The sequence below is a fragment of the Grampus griseus genome (genome assembly GCF_964374135.1).
Source record: "Grampus griseus genome assembly, chromosome: 10".
Lineage (NCBI taxonomy): Eukaryota > Metazoa > Chordata > Mammalia > Artiodactyla > Delphinidae > Grampus > Grampus griseus.
Genome location: NC_139004.1, coordinates 89637079 through 89649902, shown reverse-complemented (window position 1 = coordinate 89649902; position 12824 = coordinate 89637079). Strand labels below are relative to the sequence as shown.

Genomic DNA, 12824 nt, shown 5'->3' with positions numbered 1-12824 from the left:
GCCACTGGGGACAGACACCAAAACCAACGGAAACTACGAACCTGCAGCCTGCGAAAAGGAGACCCCAAACACAGTAAGTTACGCAAAATGAGAAGACAGAGAAACAGCAGATGAAGAAGCAAGGAAAAACCCGCCAGACCTAACAAGTGAAGAGGAAATAGGCAGTCTACCTGAAAAAGAATTCAGAATAGTGATATTAAAGATGATCCAAAATCTTGGATATAGAATAGAGAAAATACAAGAAACGTTTAACAAGGACCTAGAAGAACTAAAGAGCAAACAAACAGTGATGAACAACACAATAAATGAAATTAAAAATTCTCTGGAAGGGATCAATAGCAGAATAACTGAGCCAGAAGAACGGGTAAGTGACCCGGAAGATAAAATAGTGGAAATAACTACTGCAGAGCAGAATAAAGAAGAATGAAAAGAATTGAGGACAGTGTCAGAGACCTCTGGGACAACATTAAATGCACCAACATTTGAATTATTGGGGTCCCAGAAGAAGAACAGAAAAAGAAAGGGACTGAGAAAATATTTGAAGAGATTATAGTTGAAAACTTCCCTAATACGGGAAAGGAAATAGTTAATCAAGTCCAGGAAGCACAAAGAGTCCCATACAGGATAAATCCAAGGAGAAACACGCCAAGACACATATTAATCAAACTATCAAAAATTAAATACAAAGAAAAAATATTAAAAGCAGCAAGGGAAAAACAACAAATAACACACAAGGAAATCCCCATAAGGTTAATAGCTGATCTCTTAGCAGAAACTCTGCAAGCCAGAAGGGAGTGGCAGGACATATTTAAAGTGATGAAGGAGAAAAACCTACAACCAAGATTACATTACCCAGCAAGGATCTTGTTCAGATTCGACAGGAAAATTAAAATCTTTAAGACAACCAAAAGCTAAGAGAATTCAGCACCACCAAACCAGCTTTACAACAAATGCTAAAGGAACTTCTCTAGGCAGGAAACACAAGAGAAGGAAAAGACCTACAATAACAAACCCAAAACAATTAAGAAAATGGTAATAGGAACATACATATCGATAATTGCCATAAATGTAGATGGATTAAATGCTCCAACCAAAGACATAGACTGGCTGAATGGATACAGCAACAAGACCCATATATATGCTGTCCACAAGAGACCCACTTCAGACCTAGGGACACATACAGACTGAAAGTGAGGGGATTGAAAAAGATATTCCATGCAAATGGAAATCAAAAGAAAGCTGGAATAGCAATTCTCATATCAGACAAAATAGACTTTAAAACAAAGACTATTACAAGAGACAAAGAAGGACACTACATAATGATGAAGGGATCAATCCAAGAAGAAGATATAACAATTGTAAATATTTATGCACCCAACATAGGAGCTACTCAATACATAAGACAAATACTAACAGCCATAAAAGGGGAAATCGACAGTAACACAATCATAGTAGGGGACTTTAACACCCCACTTTCATCAATGGACAGATCATCCAACATGAAAATAAATAAGGAAGCACAAGCTTTAAATGATACATTAAACAAGATGGACTTAATTGATATTTATAGGACATTCCATCCAAAAACAACAGAATACACTTTCTTCTAAAGTGCTCATGGAACATTCTCCAGGATAGACCATATCTTGGGTCACAAATCAAGTCTTGGTAAATTTAAGAAAATTGAAATCGTATAAAGTATCTTTTGCGACCACAAGGCTATGAGACTAGATATAAATTACAGGAAAAAAATCTGTAAAAAATACAAACACATGGAGGCTAAATAATACACTACTTAATAACCAAGAGGTCACTGAAGAAATCAAAGAGGAAATTATAAAACACCTATAAACAAATGACAATAAAAACATGATGACCCAAAACCTACGGGATGCACCAAAAGCAGTTCTAAGAGGGAAGGTTTTAGCAATGCAATCCTACCTTAAGAAACAAGAAACATCTCAAATAAACAACCTAACCTTGCACCTGAAGCAATTAGAGAAAGAGGAACAAAAAACCCCCAAAGTTAGCATAAGGAAAGAAATCATAAAGATCAGATCAGAAATAAATGAAAAAGAAATGAAGGAAACGATAGCAAAGATCAATAAAACTAATAGCTGGTTCTTTGAGAAGATAAACAAAATTGATAAACCATTAGCCAGACTCATCAAGAATAAAAGGGAGAAGACTCAAATCAATAGAATTAGAAATGAAAAAGGAGAAGTAACAAGTGACACTGCAGAAATACAAAAGATCATGAGAGATTACTACAAGCAACGATATGCCAATAAAATGGACAACCTGGAAGAAATGGACAAATTCTTAGAAATGCACAGCCTTCTGAGACTGAACCACGAAGAAATAGAAAATATGAACAGACCAATCAGAAGCACTGAAATTGAAACTGTGATTTAAAATCTTCCAACAAAGAAAAGCCCAGGACCAGATGGCTTCACAGGCAAGTTCTAACATTTAGAGGAGGGCTAACACCCTTCTCAAACTCTTCCAAAATATAGCAGAGGGAGGAACACTCCCAAACTCATTCTACGAGGCCACCATCACCCTGATACCAAAACCAGACAAAGATGTAACAAAGAAAACTACAGGCCAATATACTGATGAACATAGATGCAAAAATCCTCAACAATATACTAGCAAACAGAATCCAACAGCACATTAAAAGGATCATACAGCATGATCAAGTGGGGTTCATCCCAGGAATGCAAGGATTCTTCAATATATGCAAATCAATCAATGTGATACACCATATTAACAAATTGAAGGATAAAAACCATATGATCATCTCAATAGATGCAGAGAAAGCTTCTCACAATGTTCAACACCCATTTATGATAAAAACCCACCAGAAAGTACACATAGAGGGAACTTTCCTCAACCCAATAAAGGCCATATATAACAAACCCACAGCCAACATCGTCCTTAATGGTGAAATACTGAAACCATTTCCACTAAGATCAGGAACAAGATAAGGTTATCCGCTCTCACCACTATTATTCAACATAGTCTTGGAATGTTTAGCCACAGCAGTCAGAGAAGAAAAAGAAATAAAAGGAATCCAAATCGGAAAAGAAGAAGTAAAGGTGTCACTGTTTGCAGATGACATGATACTATACATAGAGAATCCTAAAGATGCTACCAGAAAACTACTAGAGCTAATCAATGAATTTGGTAAAGTTGCAGGATACAAAAGTAATGCACAGAAGCCTCTTGCATTCCTGTACACTAATGATGAAAAATCTGAAAGTGAAATTAAGGAAACACTCCCATTTACCATTGCAACACAAAGAATAAAATATCTAGGAATAAACCCACCTATGGAGACAAAAGACCTGTATGCAGAAAATTATAAGACACTGATGAAAGAAATTAAAGATGATACAAATAAATGGAGAGATATACCATGTTCTTGGATTGGAAGAATCAACATAGTGAAAATGACTCTACCACCCCAGGCAATCTACAGATTCAATGCAATCCCTATCAAGCTACCACTGAGATTTTTCACAGAACTAGAACAAAAAATTTCATAAGTTGTATGGAAACACAAAAGACCCCAAATAGCCAAAGCATTCTTTTTTTTTTTTTTTTAAAGGGCTTCAAATGCTTGGCTTATTTATTTGTTTATTTATTTATGGCTGTGTTGGGTCTTCATTTCTGTACAAGGGCTTTCTCTAGTTGTGGCAAGCGGGGGCCTCTCACTATCATGGCCTCTGTTGTTGCAGAGCGCAGGCTCCAGACATGCAGGCTCAGTAGTTTGGCTCACAGGCCTAGTTGTTCTGTGGCACGTGGGATCTTCCCAGACCAGGGCTTGAACCCGTGTCCCCTTCATTAGCAGGCAGATTCTCAACAACTGTGCCACCAGGGAAGCCCCAAAGCATTCTTGAGAAAGAAAAACGGACCTGGAGGAATCAGGTTCCCTGACTTCAGAGTATATTCCAAAGCTACAGTAATCAAGACAGTATGGTACTGGCAGAAAAACAGCAATATAGATCAATGGAACAGGATAGAAAGCCCCGAGATAAACTCACGCACATATGGCCAGCTTATCTTTGATAAAGGAGGCAAGTATCTATAGTGGAGAAAAGACAGCCTCTTCAATAAGTGGTGCTGGGAAAACTGGACAGCTACATGTAAAAGAATGAAATTAGAACGCTCCCTAACACCATACACAAAAATAAACTCAAAATGGATTAAAGAGCTAAATGTAAGGCCAGACACTATCAAACTCTTAGAGGAAAACATAGGCGGAACACTCTATGACATAAATCACAGCAAGATCCTTTCTGACCCACCTCCTAGAGAAATGGAAATAAAAACAAAAATAAACAAATGGGACCTAATGAAACTTCAAAGCTTTTGCACAACAATGGAAACCATAAACAAGACAAAAAGACAACCCTCAGAGTGGGAGAAAATATTTGCAAATGAAGCAACCAACAAAGGGTTAATCTCCAAAATATAGAAGCAGCTCATGCAGATCAATATCAAAAAGCAAACAACCCAATCCAAAAATGGGCAGAAGTGCTAAATAGACATTTCTCCAAAGAAGATATACAGATTGCCAACAAACATATGAAATAATGTCAACATCATTAATCATTAGAGAAATGCAAATCAAAACTACAATGAGATATCCTCTCACACCGGTCACAATGGCCGTCATCAAAAAATCTACAACAATAAGTGCTGGAGAGGGTGTGGGGAAAAGGGAACCCTCTTGCACTGTTGGTGGGAATGGTACAGCCACTATAGAGAACAGTATGGAGGTTCCTTAAAAAACTAAAAATAGCTCTACCATACGACCCAGCAACCCCACTACTGGGCATATACCCTGAGAAAACCATAATTCGAAAAGAGTCATGTACCAAAATGTTCATTGCAGCTCTATTTACAATAGCCAGCACATGGAAGCAAACTAATTGTCCATCAACAGATGAATGGATAAAGAAGCTGTGGCACAAATATACAATGGAATATTACTCAGCCATAAAAAGAAACAAAATTGAGTTATTTGTAGTGAGGTGGATGGACCTAAAGTCTGTCATACAGAGTGAAGTAAGTCAGAAATAGAAAAACAAATACTGTACGCTAACACATATATATGGAACCAAAAAAAAAAAAAAGAAAGGAAAAAAAAGGTTGTGAAGAACCTAGCGGCAAGACGGGAATAAAGACGCAGACCTACTAGAGAATGGACTTGAGGATACGGGGAGGGGGAAGGAAATACTGGGACAAAGTGAGAGAGTGGCATGGACATATATACACTACCAAACGTAAAATAGATAGCTAGTGAGAAGCAGCCAAGTAGCACCGGGAGATCAGCTCGGTGCTTTGAGACCACCTAGAGGGGTGGGATAAGGAGGGTGGGAGGGAGGGAGATGCAAGAGGGAAGAGATATGGGGACATATGTATATGTATAACTGTTTCACTTTGTTATAAAGCAGAAACTAACACACCATTGGAAAGCAATTATACTGCAATAAAGATGTTTAAAAAAATTTTTTAAAGAATCAATTACTTTTGAAAAAGATTTGATTATCATACAGCTACCTTTATTAGTAGGCATTGCATAAAAATGGATTTTCAGCATTTCTTAATTGGCCCATCTCCAGTAGAAATTGCAAAGACGTCACTTGACTTAAGAATATAGCCTGGTGTTCCATTCCTAAAGGCGCTATTATGCTAAGAATAAATCTGAACAAGACTGTAGGCAGAGTGTGGGTTGTGATGTACTCAATATTTATCACACTCTGACCCAAAGGAATATCCATTATGTGCTTCTGGTATCCTTAAGTAAAGCAGGTTTATTACACCTGCCAATTTTCATGGATTTGCTGTGTGAAACATCGTCTTCTTTGAAGAAATCTTGGTCACAGTGCATATTTCCATTCTTGTGGCTTTCTTTGTCAGCTAGTTCAATTACTCTGGTTCTCAGTTCAATAGAAACTATGTTTGAAATAGAGTAAAATTCAAGCAGTCATACATACTTTTCAATGTCCCCTTATCACAGACCCCTGATTGTGAGTATTTAGAAGAAGGTACATTTTCTCCAGATTCACGTTAAGGCTACTCCATTTGTAAAATGGGATGCTGTGCAAAAACACTGACAAAACAGTTTTTTTTTTTTTTTCTTCATTGGTATAATCCCTAGAAACAAATTGATTCAAGTTTTAAGAATCATTTACTCTGGAGTAGTTTTGAAAATAATATAACTACATTTATCGGTAGATATTACATAAAAATAGTGGCAGGAACAACATCTTATAATTTTAGTCTCAGTTTGTTCCTCAAGAGTAATTAATACAGTGAGAGAAAGTGGCTCATTAGGCCCTGATGACATAATACAATAGTTACATGCCTACAGGAGGCCTTTAATCCTGCTTTGCCAATAAATGTGACTAGCTTCCTGTTCACGTCCTTGAATTATTCAGTTTCTCTCTGGAAAAACTGAGTCTCATACTGCATAAGCAGTACTTCTTCAGGACTAACCAAAGAGATGTTCAGTCATAGTTTTACAAGTTACGGACAAAAGTGTTTGGCCATAGGAAAAGAAATACAGATGGCACACAAATGAGCCACATATATTTATGAACCAAATGTGTTGTTTAAAAAACTACCATTTAAGCTGTAATATTTTCTTAAAGTAACAAAGTTAAAAGAGAATTTATTAGGCAGAAATTCTTAAGATGATATTATTAAATCCCTTATAACTAGTGATGTTTGCTATTTCCTATTAGGTTTGAGTCTAAAATACCAGCCATTTGACCTTCATTGACACAACTCTTAAGGACAGCAGAGTTTTTATGAGGTTCTGGGTCTAAACTTGTGCCATCTCTAACTCATAACATATATAGCACAAGATTTAGCTGATTATTACTTTTACCTTACTAATCAAGTATTTAGTATTTTAAAAAATATCAAATTTTTAAAGATTTGGACTTAAATTGTGAAATCTGTCTATAATTTATCAAATATTATATGAAAATCATAGTGAGATGAAAGACTTAAATGAATAATAACATATAGTACATTCTGAGCCTTTTTTTCACCATTGGAAAATTTAACACTTAACCACATCGGTAAACCTTGGGTTTCCTACGCATGTGACATTCTAACATCAACAAAATCTGATCCTACATGATTTTTTTAGCTTCTGCTATACCCTACAGATTTGTTCCAGCCACTTCATTTACTATTTATTTAAGCATAAAATATTTTTTCATGAAAACTTCCCGTACTTCATGAAAACTTTCTTGGCTACAAGAAAAGAAAACAGAGTTGTCGGTTTTCCTCCATTGATCAATGTGGTCTCCAATTACCCCATTAATGTTATGTTTTTTCCAACCCTGAGACATAGATGGTTCAGTAATTTGGGGGCTGAAAATCAACCTTCTGAGTCTATATTAAGCCTCTTGATGCTTTTTATCCTTCCAGGAAATATTGTGCCTTTTCTCCATTCCTTTATTTTCTCTATTCCTCATTCCCAGCAAGGAGTAGATATCTATCTCAAGTGGAATTCCATTTCTAATCTAACTCCTTCACTAATGTTCACTAACATACGTTAAAAACAATTTTTAACCTGTATTAGACAAGATTCTTTCCATCACAAGGGACAGAATTTCAATGGAAATTAGCCTAAAATAGGAAAAGGGCACCTTATTAGTTAATATTGCTTAAAGTTCAAAAGATAAAGTTAAGAAATTGTGCCTTTCTTCCCTTGGATTGTTCTGCCTCTGTGTGAATTTCATTTCCAGGCCAACTCTTCCTTCATAGCAGTCCTTGGTACATCTTTATACTAACTAGAACAGCACAGAGGCAATGTCTTTCTGTCATTTTAATTTAGCAAAAGCCCAGGGATTTGTTTGGATATAATATATCCTGAACCAAATAGTATGGTGAGGGAGGATGGAATATGCCGATTGGCTGATCATGAGGTTATACCAATCTCATTCAAACTACAGAGACTGATAGGAAAGATTGGTTTCTCAATAAAAATCAAATATTCTTTATCAGAGGAAGCAGAAATGGATTGAGGGTTGACAAAAACACCAGATGTCCTCTTAGAACATTTCCATGTTATATGCTCCCTACTATGTTTTTCAAATAGCAAGTTGTACTTTCTCTATTGCAATTGTTGACTTACTTGCTTGTTTCCATTTTTAGGCTGAAGAGGACAGGGACCATAGCCCTCTTATTGGTGAAGGTCAATATCTAGCTCAGTGCCCGGCACATCTAAGGTACTAAAACTATCTGTTGAATTGAATGGAATTGCTTTATTTAATTAATTTGATAAATATCTACAAACCATATGCTAGGCAATGGAGAAACAGCAGAGAATAAAACAGATGGAAATCTCTGTTCTCCTGAAATTTACTTTCAAATAGGACATAGTTCGAAACTTTCAAATGTTACTAGTGTTTCATCTCTAAAATTCTATGATAATAACATATAATAACATAACATAGGGGCAGTCGTACAGGGATACACCGGAACAATTATTCCTCAGAGGAAATTATATGACTAAACCTTTTCTACTTGATGATAATCCAAATAGGACCAATGCATTGGATCTAATTCATTCATTAGTTCATTCAACAAGTATTTACGGAATCCCTACCAAGTGCCAGGAAGATAGAGTCCCAGCTCTCCTGGAACTTAAAGGTTAGCGAGGAAAAAACACGTTGCGTTAGTTTCCTATGGCTTCTCTAAAAATTACAACTTGGTGGCTTGGAACAACACGCATTTATTTTCTCACAGTTCTGGAAGTCCCAAGTCCAAAATGGGTTTCACAGGGTGAAAACCAATGTATCCACAGGGCCATACTCCCTCCAAAAGAGAAAACATGTGTTTCCTTGCCTTTTCAAGCTTCTAGAGCTTCATTTCTCTCATTTCTTGGCTTATGGTCCCTTCCTATATACTTAAGGCCAGCAGCATAGCATCTTCAAATCTCTCTCTCCTCTTTTATCACATTGCCTTCTGCTCTGTGACAAATCCCCCTTTGCCACCTTCTTACAAGGGCGTTTGTGATTTCCCACTCAGTTATTCCAGGATAAACTATCCATCTCAATATCTTTAACTTAGTCACATCTGCAAAATCCATTTTGCTACTTAATGTAAAAGTCACAAGATCCAGACATTAGGTCCTAGATATCCTTGGGGGCAGTTATTTAGCCTACCACACACATTAATGAAATAATCAAAAAGTATATAATTAGTGGGCTTCCCTGGTGGTGCAGTGGTTGAGAGTCCGCCTGCCGATGCAGGGGACACGGGTTCATGCCCCGGTCCGGGAGGATCCCACATGCCGCGGAGCGGCTGGGCCCGTGAGCCATGGCTGCTGGGCCTGCGTGTCCGGAGCCTGTGCTCCGCAACGGGAGAGGCCACAGCAGTTAGAGGCCTGCGTACCACAAAAAAAAAAAAAAAAGAGTATATAATTAGCAATCATGTTTCTTAATTAAATGGTTTTCTCATAATATTTTAAAAATATTAAAATAGAACAATAGAACTTTTAAATACCCATAACTTCAAAAATGTTCCAGAACCATAAAGTGTGTCTGGGTAGATTATGGTTCATGGTAAAAGCCTAAAGGCCAATGTTCATAGTAAAGGAGTTAGATGAAGTAAAGTTAATTTAAAAAAAAAAAAAGAAGAAGAAGAAGAACAGGAGAAGAGATTGGTGGCAAAATTTTAATTTAGAGCGTGGAGAGATTTAAAATGTTAACATTTTGAAAAGACTGTAACCGTAAAAATAGGAAGGAAAAAGCACATAATTGTGAAAGATTTGCTGGCCTTTCAGAATGAATCAAAGGCAAGTTTTAGAAAAACAAAGAAGATATTACATATACACATAGAAAGAGTAGTATATCATTAGAGAATCTAATTTTCTAAACTAGCATAGTATCTGCAAGTAGGGAGACACACCATGAAATCTCTAAAAAAAACAAGCAGATTTAAAGCAATACTCTCTTGTGTATATCATTATCAGCATCCTTACCTCTGGGGCAATGTTTAGCTCAGATTATCTTATTTAAATAGCTATGGCTTACAAAAAAAGATCCAATCTGTTCTTTCACAAGAAAATTGTACACCAAGGATATATGATTATTTTTCCCTTTAGGATAAAGCAAAAAGACATGTTGAATCACATACGGTTTCAATAAATAAAAGTTAACAGAAGAACTGGAGGATTTTTCAGATCTGATATGTGCTCTGAAAATGATAATTTATTTTTTTTACTATAAAAGTTCTTCTGGAGATACTGTGTTGATTCAATAGATATTTAAAGGGCAAAATGTTAATGTTAAATTTTGACAGGAAGCTGAAACTTGAGGGTAGAAATATAATTTTTATTCACATATGTATAATTTGGGGGCACCTTGATGCAGCTTCTTTTTTCATCTATTACAAAAAAATATTGTTATTTAACTCTGATTCTTTGTTACAGAGAGTTAGAAGTGACATGAATCAAAATAATGTTATAACTTTGAATAAACATGATATGGCTGTAGCACTTCTAGCCACTAGATTCTCTAGTAGTCAAAATACTTTTATTTAAATGGTTTTCTGATTCTAATAGTTGTTTTCTGCATATTTTAGCCTTCTCATAGCTTTTAAGATTAGAAATCTTTCCACTTCTTAGAATTGTCATTAAATATTTGTCTCTTACAATTACTGTGTTTCTGGCTTGTAAGTTACTATGTTTGTTCCTGTGTTCCTCCCAATATATTAGGGCTTTGTCATGAACATTGGAAACTTCAATAGTATCCACTACCACAGTTGATGGGAAGCAGTGTGTTGTAATAGAAGAGCTGCTCTGGCAATCAAATGACCCGGACAATATCCATGCTCTGTGGCAACTCACATAGGTAAGCTTGAAAATTCAGAACAGAATTCTGTGTTCTTAATAGACTATGGTTGATTATGTACAAATACAGCTACTAGTATCCCCTTTACTGTTTCCATGCCCCTTTACAGTGCAACTTTGTGGCTTTTCTATCAAGAGATGCAGGATATTTTCATATCTCTTGAATCTGGACTGATTATGTGACTTGGAATTGTTAAAAGAATGCAGCAGAAGTGACATTGTTTTAGTTAACAAGCCTTGACATTAAAAAAACTTGCATACTTCTGATTTCTCTTGGAACTCTGAGCAGGCACTATGTGAAGGAAGCCAGACTCACAAAGGATGAAAGAACCTTTGGCCCAGGGCAGAGACAGCCCAGTGTTCTCAGCTGAGAATATCCTAGACTAGCCAGATCCCAGATGACCCAGTAGCTAACCACAGATGTAAAGTACTCAGGCAAAATCAAAAGAATAGCTCAGTTGATCCCATTTAAAATTGCCAACCTACAGACTTAACTAAATACATGGTAATTTGTTATTTTAATCCATTCAGATGTGGGATGGTTTATTACATGGCAAAAGCTAACTGATACACAGACTTAATATATTTTAGTTGAGTGAAAGGATATATCATTGAAATGCAAAGAAAAATATTTCTAAAGTTATTCTACTTCTGATGTGAAATTCTATATTACTTTTTCTTCTATACCAATATAGCTTTTTTTTTATCCATACCAAATTCTAAATTTGAGGGGAAATATACATTTCTATTTTAATTTTTAAAGACCACTCTAAAGGAAATAAAAAAGAAATATTCTTCATTGTTTATTGATAAGAAAATTACTTAATCACATTTTTTACTATAAAAATTTCATGTGACAATTTATAATTGAAATAATCTTAGTTCTGTTTAAAAATGGCACTTGATTTATTTTTTAAGGATTAAACTCTCTATATTAGCCATAGAGATTACCTTCAAAGTTTTATCATTTTAGTCATTTAAATAACATAAGTATTTTGTATTTGAAAATTGCTTCCCCTGCAGAAAAAAATAAAATGCCAATAGATTATCAAACAAAACTCATAGTAATAGAACACTTTACCTGCATAAGTATTTATGAGTGTCAGCAGAATTACCAATTTCCAAAGCAACCTCATTTCCACTTTCTGAGGTCAAAATGTCTCCCATACAATCAGCCGGAAGGAAAATGTCTATCTTCCAGTCTGAAAGAAAAAAAAAATGTCATGAAATGACAAATATACAAACATGCATATTGTAAAGTATGTATGAATTGTTGCATATTCATTCAAGTTGATATTAAAATATTAACCTAAATAAAGCAACCTAAAGGTCTACTTTATATATATATGTGTAGTTTGTAAATTTCCATAATTTCAGCTCATATTTCCATAATTTCAATTCATACCTTAGAAATACATGTCATTTGCTGTAGTAGTGTAGGGGCTGGAGTACAATTCAATTGAATGTATTCTATGTGGATTAAAACTTTCATGAGTATAATTGTAAATTTGGTTCTTTTTGAAATGTTAGAGAGGTTTAAAAACATGTTAAATCAACTCCCACAATTCTGTTGGTGACTTTTATTTTTGATTTTACACCATTAGGAAAAAGGTAAAATATTACTCTATCTTATATATATTAACAGTGATTTTATACATTTCATGGATTTTTAAGTGTTTTTTTAAATCAGTATTATTCTCAATATATTGAGAATATATTCATTGGGAAACATTATTTTCCTATTGTTACTAGAACTAAAATTAATATTGTGGTATAAAATTTCTGCTGGAACTCAATTTCTGGAAGTATTATCTTTCAAGTGTGAGACATACATTTCCTTTGTGATCACATCACAATTTTCTCTAATTTATTTTGACATTTAAGTTTTCCAGTGATAAATGAAATCAAGATAAAGTGTTTGTTCAGCCTTTACTCCAAA

The 12824-nt window shown here is 35.2% G+C and overlaps 1 protein-coding gene across 4 annotated transcripts in view; it reads right to left on the bottom strand.

Moving 5' to 3' along the window:
• CNTN6 (contactin 6) overlaps positions 1-12021 on the bottom strand; it is a gene marked incomplete at both ends in the record, with an annotated part of 231904 nt that extends 219883 nt beyond the window's left edge. For all 4 annotated transcript variants that reach the window (XM_082664009.1, XM_082664010.1, XM_082664012.1 and 1 more), the window contains one exon: positions 11967-12021. In XM_082664009.1, coding sequence (XP_082520135.1) covers positions 11967-12021 — 55 coding nt within the window. The remainder of the gene's footprint in view (positions 1-11966) is intronic.
• Positions 12022-12824: the final 803 nt, after the last annotated feature.